General features: G+C 34.6%; 2 protein-coding genes across 6 annotated transcripts in view; both read left to right on the top strand.

Annotated features, from left to right (window-relative positions):
- Spast (spastin) overlaps positions 1-12,440 on the top strand; it is a 59,288-nt gene extending 46,848 nt beyond the window's left edge. For all 4 annotated transcript variants that reach the window (XM_046441587.2, XM_046441590.2, XM_046441588.2 and 1 more), the window contains 3 exons: positions 2,365-2,435; positions 4,283-4,323; positions 9,580-12,440. In XM_046441587.2, coding sequence (XP_046297543.1) covers positions 2,365-2,435; positions 4,283-4,323; positions 9,580-9,702 — 235 coding nt within the window. In that variant the 3' untranslated portion in view covers positions 9,703-12,440. The remainder of the gene's footprint in view (positions 1-2,364; positions 2,436-4,282; positions 4,324-9,579) is intronic.
- Positions 12,441-15,953: 3,513 nt separating this feature from the next.
- Positions 15,954-19,705, top strand: part of Slc30a6 (solute carrier family 30 member 6) — a 45,857-nt gene continuing 42,105 nt past the window's right edge. Inside the window, exon 1 of one of the 2 annotated variants that reach the window (XM_046441595.2) lies at positions 15,954-16,082. In XM_046441595.2, the coding sequence (XP_046297551.1) occupies positions 16,080-16,082 (3 nt within the window). In that variant the 5' untranslated portion in view covers positions 15,954-16,079. The remainder of the gene's footprint in view (positions 16,083-19,705) is intronic. The other variant, XM_046441596.2, reaches the window with a different exon arrangement.

Consider the following 19,705-nt stretch of genomic DNA (forward strand, 5'->3'; position numbering starts at 1 on the left):
TTTGTTTGTTTATTTATTTATTTATTTATTTATTTTCATGTGGTGCTGCGGATTGATCGCAGCGCCTCACACATGCTAGGCAAGTACTCAACCACTGAGATGCAGCCCCAGCCCCTGTGTCTATGTTTTACTCGACTTGGCCTAAATATGTAATGATGATGTTATTTTTTTTTTTATAAATAAAACTTATAAATGGTACTAAAGTAATTTAAAAATTTTAAACATTTTGTAACTACTCAGACCAACATAAACTATAAACTGTTCTTTTGAATTATGTAGAATACTTTTTAAAACTTATACATCTTAAAAAATTTTTTAAGATGGTAAGAAGACTTTTTTATTTAGAAAGGGATTCACATTATTAATATTTAGATAATTTACTAATCATATTAAAGGAATATGGTTCCAGCTCAACTTTTTAAATATAATCTCCTTTAAAATTAATCAGGATTTATAATTCTAATGGGAATGTTTTTAGATAGCAAAGAATTCAAATGTTAATGTTAAATGTTAAACTCAAGTTAATATCATAAAAATTGAGTCAGATTATATTACTGGGGCTTGGGTTGTAGCTCAGTAGCAAAGTGCTTGCCTAACATTTGTGACACCCTGGGTTTGATCCTAAACACCACATAAAAAAGTAGACAAGTAAAATAAAGTTCTTTTTGTTGTTGTTGTTTTGTTTTTAAGAGAGAAGAGAATTTTTTTTTTAATATTTTTCAGTTTTTGGCGGACACAACATCTTTATTTTTTTTTTTAATGTGGTGCTGAGGATTGAACCCAGCGCCCCGTGCATGCCAGATGAGCCCGTTACCGCTTGAGCCACATCCCCAGCCCCAAAAATAAAGTTTTAAAAAAAGTTTTTAGGGCTGGGGTATAGCTCAGTTGGTATAGTGCTTATCTCACATGCACAAGGCCCTGGGTTCAATCCCCAGCACCAAAAAGATAAAGGAAAAAATAGTTTTTAAAAATTATATTACTGCCTGAACATCAATCCATGTATAAAAATTCCTTTGCTGATTAAGTCTGAATAATGCTAGTGCTAAAGAACTATTTTTAAGGTTTTTTTCCAATTTTTTTTTTGTAGTTGTAGATGGATAGAACGCCTTTATTTTATTTGTTTATTTTTATGTGGTGCTAAGGATTGAACCCAGTGCCTCACGCATGCTAGGCAAGTGTCCTGCCACTGAGCTACAGCCTCATGCCTAAAGAACTATTTTCTATAATTTACTGTGACCAACAAAGGCCAAGAAGCAAGGTAGGGAGGTCAGTAGATGGAAAATTACTAACAGGAAACATCATGAGTAAAAGGAATTCTTGCTGAAGGCAGGCCAGGATGATTAAATATCAAGAGTAGTCAGATACGAAGGGTGAAGTATATTTTCAGAATTCACTTAGCAAGTTTCTTGCTCAGGTGGATTTGTATAGCAAGTCGGAGGTTGGGCCCAGTTGAGGAGAGGGCGCACAAGAGCCTGATTACATTAAGTTATATCTTAACCTTTTTTGTTTGTTTTACAGTGGACTTAAGTAGAACTGGAGATAGGAAATTCACTCATTAACTTTAGTCCCTGAAAAATACCATGAAGTAATTTTAAAATTTTAACAAATATGTGAATAGTGAGTAAATTTTGTAAGAGCTCTGAGTTCCTCTATGAGAAGAGAATAAATTAAATACTTGAGAATATAGAGGTCCTCCTTTGTCATTTCAATGAAGAATTCTACTAATAATGTTTCATCTGTTAGTTGTTTTAACATAGTACCTGATGAGTAAATACTTTTCTCCTATTTTATTTTCCTCTTTGCCTTTGTTTCTTAATTCCCTAGTTTTAATTCCCTTCAACAACCTCTTGGTTGCCCAGCATCCTTACTGTATTGTGGCATCCTTTCAGATGTGTCTCTTTTTGCCATTGTCTTTTTCTACATTTAATGAAATGTAGGAAATGTAGGTTTCATTAAATGTAGGAAAAGAAAAAGACAATGGCAAAAAGCTTGATACACATGATACACATAGAGATAAATAAGACTAATTAACTTACAGAAAAATAATTGTGGTTATGTGTCATTTGGCCACCAGTGGTTTTTACCTTTCCAGGTGATGTGTATGAAGTTTTCCACTGGACCTCCTGGAGAGTATGCCTTAATCTAAAGGAATGGTTTTAATGTTGCGTATTAGAAGTGTTATAAGGAACCAGTAGTAAATTGTTTTTTATTTAGCAGATGGGCCTTTTTCTTCCCTTAAAATCAAATCACCTAACTGTAAGCTTGCTGAAAAAGGCAGAATCATTTATATCCTCTTATTATATGGAGATTTTTAATCTGCAGATATGAAAATGGTTTACTCTTTCTTCCTTCCATTTTTTTCAGAATGACTGATGGATACTCAGGAAGTGATCTAACAGCTCTGGCAAAAGATGCAGCACTGGGTCCTATCCGAGGTATGTGTACAGGAGCTTGAAACATTTGAACTATTTACTATTCCATTTTAGAGATTTAAAAAATCTCTACCCAGAGATCCTTTTTATTATCAGTGTGAAAGCAATAAAGCTGTCTCAGTGGAAAACTTCACATCGATTAGTTTTTAGACTAGAGATCAACAGAGTTTTTCAGAAAAGACTTTATAGTAAATATTTCAGGTTTTGTGGACCACAGCTGGTCTCTGTTGCATAGTCATCATAATTGTCTTTTCTCTTACAACAACCTTTTAAATATGTAAAACCATTCTTAGCTCACAGCTAATATATGAAAATAGTCCATGAGTCAGTAGAATATTACCCCTGTTTTAGACAAGAAGTTTTACTTCTTGATAATTTGTAGAGAGTGAGGAACTCAAAGGAAAAGAAAACTTTTTATTTTGCCGTGCAGAGGATATATTCCTGGGCCTTTTGCATGCTAGGCAAATGTCCTGCCACTGAGCTACACCCCCAGCCCAAGAAAACTTTTTTAAGCAAGCAAAATGTAATAATAAAGGGGAAAACGTTCTTGTCTGTTTTCTTTTTTCATTTTAGTAATCTAATATCATTTGAAATTAATGTGTCTGAATTTTTACGTAATATATCATTCCTTGTTCTGTTTTGATTCAAGTAAATAATTTGTTATTTCTGAATACCACAACTGATTCTTTATAGTTTAGGTTAAACTCACTATGATACACTTGAAAGTAGATGTTCTCAGCTGCCTTTCCACAGCCAGCTAGGCACTGAGTGGATGATGTACTCAGTTATGCACTCACATTGCCTATGATGATAAATAGCACAAAGAACACGAAACTTTCAGAGAACTAGATATATCTCTAGTCTTTTTCTTTTAAGAAAGTAAAACTGAAGGAAACTGAAGGAAAAAGATGTTATCTTTAGTCAAAATGTTTTGCTTTACAATAGTTCCCCATATCTATAGTTTCACTATCTTTGGTTTCAGTTACCCACAATCACCTGTGGTTTGAAAACTCTACAGAGCACAATAAGATATTTTGAGACAGAGAGTGACCACATGCATAGAATTTATTACACTATACTGTCATAATAGTTGTTCTTTTTGATTATTATTATTAAAAATTTTATTGTGTCTAATTTATAATTGAAACTTTATCACAGATATTTATGTATAAGAAAAAGCATATATAGAGTTTGATATAATCCAAGATTTAAGGCATTTATGGAGCTCATGGAATGCATCCCCCATGCATAAAGGGAAACTATAGTATTTGATACAATTAATTATAGCACATCTTTCCCAGTGAATTGGAATAATACTGATTAAGAGAGGCTATTTTAAAAATAATAAATATAACTGTGTGTCTGTATACACATATATATAACCTTATATGTATATTTTGAAACTGAGTAAACAAACTTTCTTACTACAAGAGGTATGAAATCTTGTTCAAATAGTAGACTCAGAAATAGTAGCTAATGTATAAATCATTTAAGTTTTTTAGAACACTGTAGCTGTTATTCTAAAGCAGACAAAAATTTGAGGTTTAAGAAAACAGACTAATATCTTTTTGTGAAAAACAAGTTGAATTAAGTTAATTTTCAGATTTGTGAACTCTATTGTTCACGGGCAATTTGCAAGAAATCAAATGCCTCCTTCCTATTTACTTACCTCTAAGAGGGAATATTCCTAAGCATTTATAAATTGCATATGCTCTCAGTGTTAATATGTCTCTCTTAATAAAATGATTTATTAAACATACTATTAAACCATTGTACTTGGCATTGCCCTTAAGCCATTTAAACTTAAAAATCTTTTATTTTTTTAAGTATCTAACTTTTACATTTTACAGAACTGAAACCAGAACAGGTGAAGAATATGTCTGCCAGTGAGGTATCCTATTTTATGATTACTTTTCTTTGATTTTCCTCTATAAGTCTTTATTTGTCTAGGGTTTTTTCATTTATTTGATCAGAAAAAATTAACTTTGCTTTATTTCAAAATATGGGGCCTGTGAAATTAGTATCTTATGTTTTTTTTTTTTTGTAATGGTCAAAAATATACGTAGTCATTAATTTTTTTTATCAAATAATGTAATGTAAATATCGAACAAAAATTATAGAAAACTTGATGCCATACATTATGAAAAGTACTCTATGATTTTAATTAACCTCTATATTAAAATGTTCCATTTTGTTAGTTTTACAATCTTTTCATCCTTCTTTAAAAAACAATACAGTTGTCCATCTACAACTAAAAAACAATACAGTCATTATTGTGCTGGGTATGGTGGCACAGGCCTGTAATCCTAGTAGCTCAGGAGGCTAAGGCAGGAGGATCACAAGTTCAAAGCCAGCCACAGGGCTCGGGTTGTGGCTCAGTTGTGGCTTAGCACGAGTGAGGCACTGGGCTTCAATCCTCAGCACCACAACTAAAAAAGCCAGTCTCAGCAACTTAGCAAGGCCCTAAGCAACTTATTAAGATCTTGATTCAAAATAAAAAGCAGAAAAGGGCTGGTTAAATGCCGCTGGGGTCAATCCTTGGTACCAAACAAAAAAATTACTATTGTAATTTCTTGATATGGAAGGCTACCTCATTAAGACACTAAAGCATTTCTTTGGAAACACTTGCAAGCAAAATATGAGATATGCAGGATGGTTATAGTTATATGAGCAAACTATTTATAGCAGGCTTGAAATATGTTTGTAACTCTTCTGCCAGAGATTTTTTTGTTTATTGCCCAAGTTTCAACAGCTTTTGAAGGGACAGTGAAGTGTTAACATAGAGAATGAGTATATTTGAGTGCATTTTGGCAATCTTTTTTCTTCAAGCTTAAGTAAAATTGAGGTTGCCTGATTAGGCAACTTGTACATTGTCAATTTAATCAACTACATTACTCAAGAAAGCCCTCACTTGTCTTGTAGCCTCTCTTTATCCCCCACCTCCACAGTGCTGGAGCTCAAACCTAGGGCATTGCGCATGTTTAAGCACAGCTGCATCCCCAGCTCTCCACAGTATTATTTTTGTACTAAAAAAGTAAAGATTGTGTATGAATTGTTTCTTTACCACACATTACTCCCGCTGGTATTGATCAGGATCGGTACTCTAGCCCCTTAGACTGAAGATGAGGAAATAGCCATTTTATCAATGATTTTGGAACTCTGTCCTTTGGAAAAACCAGCAGAATAAAGGGAATTGTCACCATCTGGCATGTAAATTTAAACAGGAAGCAGTCTAGAAATTCCCAGTGTATTTAAAAGGCAAAATGCTCTGAGCTCCAGATCTGGATTTTGCCTTTTTAAAAATAGATTGGGAATTTATAGACTGCTTCTTGCAGTCTTGATGTGAAGATTATTGGGAAAACTACTTTTGGAGTGGAATATTTTAATATACTTTTTTTAAAATATACTTTTGTTAATGTCTTATAATAATTTCATGGAAACAGGTGGCTCCTTGGGAAATAGACTATCTCAGGAATCTGCATGATTAGTTCATGAGAACGATAGATTAATAGTGGGCTCTTTTAGCCATTAAGTGTGTTTCTTTTCCAATCCTGAGAATATACATATAACCAAACTTTAAACATTTTCTTCTTCACTGAACAAAGTCAACCTAAATAAAATTACTGTTTTATCTGAGGGGTAAAGAACACTGCAGTCTATTTTCTTGTATTTTTGCAAGTGCTGGGGATAGAACTCAGGTCTTTGCACATACTAGGCAACAATGAACTATATCCCCAGCTCCTTTTTATTTTGAGACAAGATCTCGCTAAGTTGCCCAGGCTGGCCCCAAACTTGACAATCTTCTTGGTTCAGCTTCCCCTGTAGCTGGGATTATACCTGTGTGCCACCCCACCAAGATAATTATTTTCCTTTCTTAGAAGTAACTATTATGGATTCGTGACTCTAAAACAAGGTAATTCTGTTGCATGAGGTAGTTATTGCTACATAACAAATCATTCCTAAATTTAGCAGTTTAAGACAATACACATCTATTAGCACAATTTTATAGAATTAAGAATCGAGGCACAGCTTAGACAAGTCTACTTCAGGCTGTTTTTACAGGGCTGTATCCAAAATGATGACCCAGTGTCTTTTACAGTGCTGTGATCAAGTTGTTAAGTCACTGCAGGGCTAGAGAAAGCTCTGCTTCCAAACCCACTGAGATGGTCATTTGCCGGATTCATTATGAGTTGTTGGACTGAGTCTCAATTTTCACTGGCACCTAGCCAGAGGCTACTTTTAGTCCCTTGCTACTTAGGCCTCTCTGACAAAGCAGTTAGCTTCGTTAAGGCTAAAAAGGCAAGAGAATGCAACAGGATGGAGGTAATAGTCCATATAATCCAATACTGGCAGTGCTATCCCATCACATTTGCTGTATTTGATTCTTTAAGTCCAGTTTGCATTCAAGGGGAGAGGAGTGCACACATGCATATGTAAAAGGTGAGGGTCATTTGGAGATCCTTAGAAGCTAGCCATCATATCTGTAAAACAATTTTTTAAAATTGTTGTTGTTCAAAGTTAGCCAGTGAAAATGGCTTAATTGGGGTGAGCCCTCTCCACACTTCTAGAACTTTGAAAAGATAGGGATTCTGGTTCATTTTATTAGAGAACAATTTGTCTCTGGATATTGAAATGTATTCTGGATTTTTTTGTTTTGTTTTTTAAATCAGTACTGTTGTTAGCCTACTAATAGTAACAAGACTTATTTATTTATTTACTTACTTTGTTTTTGGTACTGGGGATTGAACCCAGGGGTGCTTATCCACTGACCCACATCCCCAGCCCTTTTTATTTTTTATTTTGAGACACAGTCTCACAAATTTACCTAGGGCCTTACTAAGTTCCTGAGGCTGGCTTTGAACTTGCAATTTTCCTGCCCCAGCCTCTCAAGTCACTGGGATTACAGGTGTGTGCCACCATACCAGCAAGACATTTTTTTAAAATGTCATGAGTTCCTCTCATTCTAATAGAGTACATCTATTTCGGAATTACTATACAACATATCTAAAAATATAATCATATTTGCCATTTTCAAAATGTCATAAAATTATATTTTACCAAAAAATTAAATAGCAAAACTAAAAATTAATGAATTATGAGAAGTAACATCAGTGGTACTTTTTGTGATCACCTTATTAACTATGTGAACCCAGGTCACATTCTTTTTTTTTTTAATATTGTTTTTCAGTTGTCAGTGGACCTTTGTTTGTTTGTTTATATGCTGTTCTGACAATTGAACCCAGGGTCTCACATGTGCTAGGGAAGTTCTCTACCACTGAGCTACAACTCCAGCCCCAAGGTCACATTCTTATAATCTGGTTCTGCTGTATACTTTATTCTTCTTTTGGTGGGGGTTACTAGGGATTGAACTCAGGGGCATTCAACCACTGAGTCATATCCCCAGCCCTATTTTGTATTTTATTTAGAGACAGAGTCTCACTGAGTTGCTTAGCGCCTCACTGTTGCTGAAGCTGGCTTTGAACTTGCAATCCTCCTGCCTCAGCCTCCCAAAATGCTGAGATTATAGGCATATGCCATTGTACCTGGTGGTTCTGCTGTATACTTTCATCCAGATGTGTTAAATTTATTTTTAATCTAGTGATTTTGGTATTAATAATTTGTCAGTAACCTTCTGAATGATTTAACTTTCATAAAACACTTAAAATAGTCTGGAACACAGTACTACATAGGGTCTATTAAATAGTTTAAAAATATATAAATACTTAGTAGTGGTATTTGATTTCTTCTCCTCATGTTCCTCCTCCTTGATGCCAAGTATCAAACCTACGGCCTCATGCATGATAGCAAGCCCTCTATCAGTGAGCTATACTCCTGGCCTCAATAAGGGGGATTTTGAAAAGAATATAGATAAAAGTTGTTAAAGTTTTATCTAAATTTGTTTAACTTATTTTTTGTTCAAATACACAGGTGCCAATTTTTAACAGATTATTTTGTGCCATCCTCTCTTTTGCCTTTTAAAAATACCTGGATAGGGCAGGGGGGGAATAGCTTAGTAACAGAACATGTGCTTAACATATATGAGGCCTTGGGTTCAATCCCCAGCACCAAAATAAATAAAAATACTTAGGTTAACCCGAGTGCAGTGGCCGTGCCTGTTAGCCCAGCTATTCAGGAGACTGAGGTAGGAGGACTGCTTGAGCCCAGTATTTCAAGCCAACCTGGACAAAATAGCAAGACCTCCATCTCCAAAAAAAACTTAGATACATATATTCATTAACTCAGCATATATTCATTAACTCAGCATCTGTGTTTCCAAAGGCAATGTAAAAATTGGAAAATAAGACCAAATTAAAGTAATACTAATATTAGAAAATTGCATATACAAGCATCCTATATGTTACAGTTAAAGAGCAATATTTAAATTCCCATTTGTTTCTTGTAACACCCCATTCTCCCTGAGCATAAATTTAGCTGGAGTGTAATGGTGGTAAGACTTGACAATACATAATTCCATGAAACAACATAGAAAAAAACTGAAAATCTAAGTGGTGGAATTGTGAGTGATTCCTTTTTCTGCTTGTATGTATTTTGTCAAGTCTTCTATTTTTCTTTACTTTACAGTATTGGGGATCTATCCTAGGGCCTTGCACGTGGTAGGTGACCACTCTATAATTGAGCTATATCCCCAGCCTGTGTCAAATTTTCTATAATGAGTGTGTGTTATAATGAGAAAACATTATGCTGCAAAATGTTAATACCTATGAAATTAAACACAAGTAATAAAAGATATTAGTAGTCAAGCATGGTCGTACTTTCCCATAATTCTAGTGGCTTGGGAGCCTGAGGCAGGAGGATCACAAGTTCAAGATTAGCTTGGGCAACTTAGCAAGACCTCAAAGTAAAGAATAAAAAGAGCTGGGGATGTCGCTCATTGGTAAAATTACCTAGGTTCCATTCCCAGTACTGTAAAAGGGGGGGGGGGGGAGTATATTTAGTGTAGCATTTTTGTCAGGTATGTTATATGTCAAACTTGCTTATATATAGTAAAGAAAATATGTTAAATTGATTGGCATGATTTTCTAGGAATACATGTCTCCATAATTATAATGTTAATTAACAGCAGTGCCATTATTTTAACCCATAATTGTGTTAACTACTGTGTGTCATATGCTTTTTAAAAATCTAGATGAGAAATATTCGATTGTCTGACTTCACGGAATCCTTGAAAAAGATAAAACGCAGTGTGAGTCCTCAAACCTTAGAAGCGTACATACGGTGGAACAAGGACTTTGGAGATACCACTGTTTAAAGAAATGCATTTGTAAGCCTGCAGAACATTTTACTTACAAGAAAGAAACACATGATCTTCAGTGAACAATTATCAGTTACAGAAACTCAACCTAAGTTTACAAACTTTGCAAAGTCTTAAAATTATTTGTGCACCAAACTTGAAGATGAATGAGATAACAAAGTACACAACATAAATGGAATATTTTGTTGTTTAAGGCCTTCTTGCCTTGATGTTCATGGTTATTTCAATGGGCACTGTAAGGTAGAGCACAAGAAAAGCTGATTCTGCTCTTCTTTACCAATGTAGTTGTAATGTAAATAATAAGTTGTATATTGTGTTGCAGATGAAAGTATTCTAGAGACAGTGAATGGTAGAAGACACAGAGCCTTTGGTTGTTTGTCTTATGTTTTTTTCTTAAAATAGTAATTTTTCCAATTTTTCTTTCCTAATGTCTTAACTACCAGTGACTGGAAGATCAAGCATTCTTAGTTTCTTTTCTTGTTTTTCCTCATTGTTCTCTTTTTTACAAATCCAGTGTGCCAAATGAAACTTTCCCTAATAGCAATAGGGTAAAGCTAGTTTGAGGCTTTTTTCCTTCATAAATCTACAAACATTAAACAGTTGTTTTATTCATTTTAATTTTTATTTTTCTATTACCTTACTGCCAAACAATTTAGAAAGGAATATCGAAACAAAGTAAATCTGGTGAAACAGAGGTTTGGGTTACTCTGTCATGTAACATGTAGATTAGTCTTCATATATCCTACAGGTTTTTTTTTTCTGAAATGTCAAAAATTTACTGTAGACTGTTACGTTATTTCAGATGGAATTTATTTTCTGATAGAATTATTCTGATATTTAAGAGAGCCAATTTTAACTGCTATAAAAGTGGCTCCAGTGAGACAGAAGGGAAATACTGGGAGCTAAGATGTTTCTAATTTATTGCTTATTACTTTCTTACTGTTTACAGAATAATTATAAGCCTATAGAACTACCATCTTTTATCTTAATAATTATGAATCCCTTCAATGAACTTACAATACTGAATTTTTATACACTGCATACATTTTATAGGTTTCTTGTGCTTGCTTTATTAAAAAGTTCTAGTCTGTTGGTTAACTTTTTGTTTCCCCAAAATGTACAATAATTCTGTTTCTTGTTTGTATAAATATGCCTGGAGTTTTATTATAAAAATGTCATTGTAGGAAGTAGAGATTCATATCATGGCCTTTTAAATATTATAATAAAGGCAAATGGATGTTTGCCCTAGGTTTACTGGTTAAAAGTTTGTTTACAGAATTTTTCTTTGGTGCTTAAATGTAAAATGTCGTAGTGAAAAAGAATAATTTTGTAGTAGTAATAAAGACTTTTCACTTAGGAAAAACGTTTTGAAAGAATACATTAAAATACCACAACTGCCCCTCCTGGACAAGAATTTTACAATGAAGATAATACATTCTCCTTAATTGTATTCTTGGATAGAAGGTGTATGATTTCTTAGGATCAAATGCTGTTTGTACTCATAACTTAAATCGTGTCTCTCAATCATGACTTTAGAACTCCCTGGCTGATAAAATGAGAGTTGAGATAAATACCAAAAGAAAAAAAAATTAAGCCAAACTGTGCTCTTTTAGGTCATGGGTAGAGTGTATCTTTTTAAGGTCTCAAATGTTAAAGCACCAATATAAAATACTGATAATGAAAAGTAGTGATAAACATATATATGAGAAGAATTGGAAAATCTCAAAACCTTTTCAATGAAGCTCACAAAATTCTTTTTTATTTAGAAAAGGATTAACATCAATATTTAGATAACTTACCAATCATATTAAAGGACTGTGGTTCTAGCCCAAATTTTTAAATATGATCTCCTTTAAAATTATGATTTGTAATTCTATTGGGAAAGTTTTTAGATAGCAAAGATTTCATAAAAGTCAAGTTAATATCAGAAAATTGAGTCAATTATATTACTGTCTAAATATCTACGTACAAAAATTCCTTTGCTGATTAAGTGTGAATAATGCTAGTACTAAAGAAATATTTTCTGTGATGTACTACAACCAAGTTTTAAGTTGTGTTTCTTTTATAGAAGGGCCATGAAAGTAGAATAATTACATAGTAGGAGGTAAGGGAATGGTTTGGTCATTTTCAATAAAAATAGAAGCTGTGGATGTTTTCTGAATTAATATTAGCCATAGATTGTAACCTTTTATATTTCATGTTGAGCTGTTATATTATTTTTTAAAACTGTTATATTCAGTGCTTGAATATGAAGCATTGGTGTGCTCTTCATGTTAATATGGCAGAGTTTTGTGAACTAAATTGAAACTTATTGATGTTCTGAACTTTGAGCCAAAAGAAAAAAATCAGTACTATATTTCCAAAATGTATTGGGAGTGAAAGCTTATTCTGAAACAGTCTGCCCATTGAGGTTATTAGGTTTCTGGCTTTCATATGTATGCTTTGTGCTTGAGAAGAATTGGAGAAAAAGCAAGTAGAATTCTTATTTAAATACATATACAGCAGTCTTTGTTTATAGTGTAAAGTTCTTTATATTTTGTACAAAAACTAATTCTTTTGGTAAAATGAACCATTTACAGTTTTTTTGGACTCTTGAGTCAAAGGATTTTCCTTTAAATGCTTGTCTCAATTTTAGTCTGGTCTTTTGTACTTATTTCAGAAAAAATGAATTAAAGGGTATAGCTGCATAAAATGGGTATTTATCCTAATGGATTGTAAATAAATGATAAACTTTATTTTGCCTTTATTTTATTTAAAATGTTTTTTAGATTTCAGAGTTTGCAGCCCCATATTGGGGCATTTTATAACTCTTTTGACAATAACATTTATAAACTCTGACCAAATATAAAAAGCAATGAGTAGAACGCCCCAATACAGCAATGAAAATCAGAGAGAAACTCTACAAAATCCTACATTAGGAGAAATTTACAATAAACAGCTTTTACCTACAGTGCAATTTATCTGGGAATAGAATTCAAGCCAAATGTGTCAGTCTTGCTGTGCTGAGTAGTCATGTGATACTTCTAGAACAGCTTGAAATTAGAAGGGATGTATTGGAAAGGCCTTAGAGAAGTAAGCCCCCAAATCTGCCTGTACGTTCCTTTCAAATTCTTATTGAATTCCAAAATTGTACCTGTGTAGGGGGATAGTCAAAGGAAGCCAGCACAAAGCAATAGTCTGAAGAACACAGCAGGAGATATCAAATGCTTGAGGATAGTTTTGGAACTCAAGTTCTAATAGGGGGTTGAGTAAAACACTTTGTGTTTATCATTTAAAATCAAAAGGAGCTGGGCTATAGGAATAATGACAATATACTAGTGGCTGTCCTTTACAAAGAATTTATAGGAAAAGAGAAAATGATGAACAGATTGGGATTTTTCAGCAGAGAAATAGAAATTAACCCAATGGGAAGTCTATTAATAAAAAGTGTGCTTGTTTTTTTTTTTTTTTTTTTTTGTGATCAGAAAAGTACAGTACCTGAAATAAAAAGTTTCATTAGATGGCCATAACTAAATTGGACAGAGAGGAATGACTGAAAGACAAGCCAATAAACTTAGCAAAGCACTGAGAAAGAAAAAAATGGAGGTTTGAGACCTGTGGGACAGTACTAAAGTATCCATAATTAGGCACAGAGAGGAAAAGATTATCAAGCAATAAATATTTGAAGCAATAATAAGTGAAATTTCCCCAAAATTGTTGAAAGATTTCAATAGATTCAAGCAACGCAAGAATAGGTATGATGGTGGAATAACATTGCATAACCTCATGAGAAATGTTGAGATTCAGAAAATAATGAAATGACATTGATAAGTTACAAAATTAAGCAAAAGTTAAAATTCTGTAGTTATATTGTTCAAAATGTTAAAAGTAAACGCTTCTCCAGATAAACCTAAGCAAAACAATTTCTCACAGGTATACTGATGTAGAAAATGCTTAAGGAAATTTTTAGACTGAAAGAAAATTATCCTTAATGAGAACTTGTATCTCCAGAAAGGAACTAAAAACTTTGGAAATTATAAATAGGTTGACAAATTACTTTTTGCTGAATTTTTCTAAGTATTTAAAACAAAAGAAATTATAGTATTGTTATTCATACTTGTAGAAGTAAAATACAGAACAAAAGCACAAAGAGCTGAAGAGAATAATAAATGGAATTTTATTTTTAAGGGTTATTTGTACACAAAGTGGTCTAGTATTAACATAAGATAGATTGTGGTAAATTGATGGTGCATACTATAATCTTTCACTGAAAAAACAGTGCAGTATATCTAAAAGCCATTAGAAAAAATGAGATAGCCTGCTAAGAATTATGATTCAAATGGAATCAAGAAAGGGGAAAAATAATAACAAGCAAATGAGGTGAATACAATGAGACACAGTGGAAATGAAATACAACAACATTAACAAATTAAAAAGAATTGCCTTACTGACTTGCTTCCTGAACTACCGTTTTAAAGTCCTTAGGTGGTTGGACCCTCAAAAGACTATCAGAGATTTGATAATCTATTAGGAGCACTGAAGGGACTCAGCATATAATTATATTCATAACAAATGTTACAGCAAAAGGATATAAAGCAAATTTAGCAAAAAGTAGAAAGCACAAAGCCAAGCACCAGTTTCCATAACTCCTCACCCAGTGGAGTCAAAATACACTTAATTTCTTCAACAACAGGTAACAATTTGTGTGCAATTGTAAGCCTGACTGTTGGGCATAGTGAGCCACTCTGTTAAGAGAATAAGGAGAACCCTCCAAATCCAGTTTTCCAGATGCCAGCCAAGAGCCAATCTTGCAAGCACGATTTTATAAAGATAACAGTCTCAGACCTATTTTTTTTTAAAAGAGAGAGTGAGAGAGAATTTTTTTAATATTTATTTTTTAGTTTTCGGCGGACACAACATCTTTGTATGTGGTGCTGAGGATTGAACCCAGGCCACATTGCATGCCAGGCGAGCGCGCTACCACTTGGGCCACATCTCCAGCCTCCTAATTTTTTTTTAATAACACGTTTATTTTATTTATTTTTATGTGTGCTGAAGATGGAACCCATGGCCTCGCACAAGCTAGACACGCACTGAGCACAACCCCAGCCCTCAGGCCTAATTTTTAACTCTTGGTGGCACAGTGTTTTAGATCAAAGTTCAGTGAGGAGAGAGGTGGCTCAAATGGAGTGAGGAGGTTATCTACAATGGACAACTTAATATGGGTGTCAGAGATAAAAAGGAAGGTAATCGGTGGGTAGGAGCATTCTGGAATAAGGTATATGAAAATAGAGAGGAGAGTCAATAACTGATCTTTCAATCTAATGGGAACTTGCAATCAATCATTAGGTCTTATGGCTTGCTTATACTGAAGTTTCATTGGGTTTATACGTCTGTTTAGCATGGAATATTCCCTTATAAAAATGGTCCCTAACTTAAATGTCTTAATGATTTTTAGACTGCAATGGTGTAAAAAGCACATTCAGTAAAAAACATACTATAAATTTTTATCTTTGTGTGGGCTAGTATGTACTTTCAGATCTTAAAATACAGTCTCTTTCGACTAAGGATGTTTGCTCTACTTGTTTATAGTGTCTGGAAAAAACTTCAAAGATTTTACCCAATCAGAAGTTAAATTTCATCTCCATAGAGCTTTTGATGATCACTACTGTAAATTAACCATCCAGTTAATCTGTAATGGCACTGTCCTATTTCCTACCTGACGCTAGTTAAGAATATCTTGTTTTTAAACTTTTCGCTCTCCCGCTGATTTTCTCTCTTATTACCATATAATTTTCAAGAAACCAGTACTTAACTCACACAGGTGCTCCATATTCAGTCTTCATCCAATATTAATGTATTTTTCAAGTTTTCTATAATTAATGTTATCTGCATAACAAAGTTAACTTTATAATGGTTTTAAATAATATTTTAGAGAGTCCACCACACAGTACTTGCTATTAGGCATTCCAAGTTTAACTTCTGCTACCACAGCAACCTAGACAAGTTTCTCAATCTTCCTCTTTGTACTCCCTTGTAGAACGGGAATACTATTCATTTTGTAAAAATTTAATCACACAACATAGATATAAGTGCTTCAGCAGTCAGCGACATTTTCCTCGTGTTAAAATAAACTTTAACTGCTCCTTGTCACTGGCCTAAACAGCTCAAGTCATTGGCAAGACAGGGAAGACAGCGCAAGGGACGGTCTAGCCGCCGCCTTCACCTCCACTAGATGCTCAGCAACGGGGAAGGGGCGGGACCCCGAGGCCTGGGCACGTACTTCCGCCCCCGCGTCTTTCGCAGCCAATAGGCCTCTGGTGCCCCTCCCCTTCCGCACTGGCCAAATTGAGCCCCCACAGCGTCTTCCGGCGGGAGCTGTGCAGCTCCTTATCATGGTGAGTTGGCCTAGGGGTAATGAGGGTTTCTGTCATAGGTGATTCCTGTTATCTTCTCTCGTCCGAAGCTGACTTGAAATGCCTCAGCCTCTCAGAGGAGGGGTTGTCGGAGTTGCTGTCGGGCCCCCGAGGAGAAGCGGCTGTCGCCCAAACGGTTCCCCCCACATCCCTGGTCCCTTTCTGTTCTTCACCCCGTTCCTTTGCTTCTCGGGATCCGAGTTCCGCTCCAGGCCAAGCTTTCAGCTCCTGGAGAATTTATGGCTTCCCCTGCTGAGATTTCCTCTCTATAAAAATAAAAGCCTTTTCCGGCGTCAGCGACTACATGACCAGCAAAAGATCTGAAAACAAGTCCACAGCAACCACGACGATTATGTGATGCTTAGAGAAGTGACAGTAACGCCAGGGGAAACAAAGTTAGGAGGAGGGTTTTAGGACAGACACCCGAGGTATGGCAGCATGTTCCGTAAGGAACAGTGATTACACAGAGCCGAGGTGTTAATAGAGCATTTTATTACTACTTTATTTCTGTTTTTGTAGAAATTAGTGAACGATCCACTATTCGTTATAATTGTTGAGATATGATGTTTCATCACAATTTATTAGAAGAATTAGTCACTTTAGGCCTTTAAAAATCAATATGTAAGTGTTGCAATTTAATCTTGTAATGTCAGATGGCAAAGTGGTGTGTGTTTCTTGAAACAGAAAAATTTATTGACACTTATGGGTAGCCTATGTATGATAAAGGGATTACATTTCTTAACCTAAGCTGTTCTTCCTTAAGTGAATGTGGTCGAATTTCTGTAAATTTTCTAAGTCTTTGAACAGGGAAAGTGGGTTAAAGTTTACTTCTCTTTCTTTTTTCCTAATGACCAAATAGTTTCTAGTTATGCTTTACTTCAAAACATTCACTATTGGATAGCTGAAATTATATTTCTAAAATTTGACCATGTCATGTCCTTGCTTAAAGTTTTTCCTTTTTTTTTTTTTTTTCTGTGCATGGTGGAACATGCCTGCCATTCTAGTTACTGGGGAGGCCGAACCAGGAGGATCACAAGTTTGAGGCCAGTCAGAGCAGCTTAGCTAGGATCCTGTCTCAAAATAAACAGGACTCGGGGTGCAGCTCAGTAGCTTGGTGGTAGAGCACTTGACTAGCATGTATGAGGCCGTGGGTTCAATCCCTAGTACTGAAGGGAAAAAAATTTTTTTCCTGTAGCCCTCAAGGTAGAGTTATTACTTTGGTTACTACAAAACCATCCGTAGTCAAGCTTCTTACCTTTTTACCTTTACAGACCCTTTTATACACACACACACACACACACACACACACCCATCCTTATTTCAGCCACAATGAAAAACATGGAAAGCCTACTTTGTGCCTAATTTATATGTGCTACTCCATTTCCTGCATTGTTCTCCATCCCCAGCTCTCTATCCTTACTAACCTAACCTTTAAATATCCTTAATTTTTTCATGAACCTTTCCTTTATGACCCAGTGTCCTGAGAGCAGATTTTCCTTTGTGCTCCTATAATTATAACTTATGCTTTTTTTCTGAAATGAATAAGCAGTTTTATTACATAAAGAAAACTTCACAAAATGCATATATATCTTAAAAACCTAACTTGCCTGAAACACTGATGAAGGGATTGGAGGATGAATTAAAAAGAAACTTAAAATTCAGAGGTTTTTCAGATTGTACACTTTGATTAACTTACAAATTTAAATTTGGATACCTTATGCTTTTTACCAATAGCATCTGTATCCCTTACCAGACTATATTAAAACTGTACATGTGGACTGGGGTTGTGGCTCAGTGGTAGAGCGCTTGTCTAGCATGTGTGAGGCATTGGGTTCAGTTCTCAGCACTACATATTAAAAAAAATTAAAGATCCATCAACATCTAAAAAAGTATTTTTTAAAAAAACCTGTGTACTTGATTGTTCTTACCTCAGACTGTGAGCTCATTGAGAGCAGGAACCATATGTGTCACTCTGGTATTCCCAGAACTGTGTACAGTGCCCGGTCCAGAGGAAGTTTTCAATAAATATCTGTTTTTAAGTAAACTATAGCACTAAATGTTTATGCTTGAAACTTTATTATTAGTAATACAGGAAAATAATGGCATTCAAGGTTTCTGTGTATGTGTGTACGAGAGAGAGAGTTGCTAGAGATTTAACTCAGGGCCTCTCTCGTATATATAAGGCAAGCGCTCTATCACTAAGCTACATCCCCAGTCCCTAGGTTTATCTTAAATGTTTTAGGGAAAACACTTTTATGAGTCATTCATGGATTCATAGGCTTTGTTAGAAAATATAGCCATTGTCTTTAGTGGTGTTACTAAAAATTTAACTTACAATGTACAATAACAAAATGAAAATGACCCCTTGGCTAACAATAAAAATACTAAAAGTACATAGAAAGCACTACAGTTTGGAATGAGCTAGGAAGAGTTCATGGAAGAAGTGAAACATTTGTTTCTTATTCACATACTTTTTTTTTCTTTTTTGTATCTAGGATTGAGTCTAGGAGCACTTAATCATAGAGCCACTTCCCAGTTACTATTTATTTTGAGACAGGGTCTTGCTAAATTCTTCAGGCTGTCCTTGAACTTGTAATCCTCTTGCCTCAGTCTCCCCAGTCACTGGGATTATATGTATGCACCACCATACCCAGCCCTTATTCATATACTCTGAATCTAATATGTCTCTCATTTAGGTGAGGAAATAGGTGAAATGTGACAGGGTTAGTAGAGTTTGGATTACACAAGTCTCACCTTTTCACTTTGCAGTGATCAAGAGTAGGCCAGTTTAGCTAGAGTTGAGACTTTCTAACTGGAATAAGAAATAAGACTAGAAAGAAACAGGCTAAGTTATTGAAAACAAGTCAAGATTTCAGTTTGTGAAATTTGGAGTTTATCCTCATAGCAACGGAGAACCAATATAATTTTGGAAAGAATGATATGACTGTTAGAATTTTTGTTTCATTTTTAATGTGAGTATGGTATCAAAAGTGGACATCTGTCTTTTAAAAATCATGTTGATTTTCTTAACCTGAAACTTAAAGTAATAAGCAAAATGGATTGAAGTCAAACAGAAGATTTTCCAAGGAAAACAATATTAAGCAACATTTATTATCTTGGGACCAAAATATTCCACACATAATTCTTGCACAATGTATTTGTTAACATTAACATTTATTAACATCTCAAATGAAAATAGCATATTGTACCTATCAAACTGAATTAGCTTAGCAGGGCCTTTGATTTACAGATTCACTAGTCACTTTTTTTTTTTTTTTTTAATTTTGGTGGTTCTGGGGATTGAACACAGGGTCTCGTGCATGCTAGGGAAGCACTGTACCATTGAGTGACCACCACTGCCCCCACCTGTTTTTAAAATTTTGAGACAGGGTCTTATTAAGTTACTGAGGCTGGCCTTGAACTTACAGTCCTCCTGCTTCAGCCTCCTAAATTGCTGGGATTATGTGCATGTGCCACTGCACCCTGCGAAATACTAGTTAATTTGGATAACAAAATTAGTAACACTTCTAGTGTTTATTTTTACTTTTCAAAATGTTTTACTTTATTATTCTACTGCTTTTTATTTTTTTAATTTTTTAAATATT

Source organism: Marmota monax, unplaced genomic scaffold (genome assembly GCF_021218885.2).
Source record: "Marmota monax isolate L192 unplaced genomic scaffold, Marmota_monax_Labrador192_F-V1.1 WCK01_AAM20220418_F8-fsc00010, whole genome shotgun sequence".
NCBI lineage: Eukaryota > Metazoa > Chordata > Mammalia > Rodentia > Sciuridae > Marmota > Marmota monax.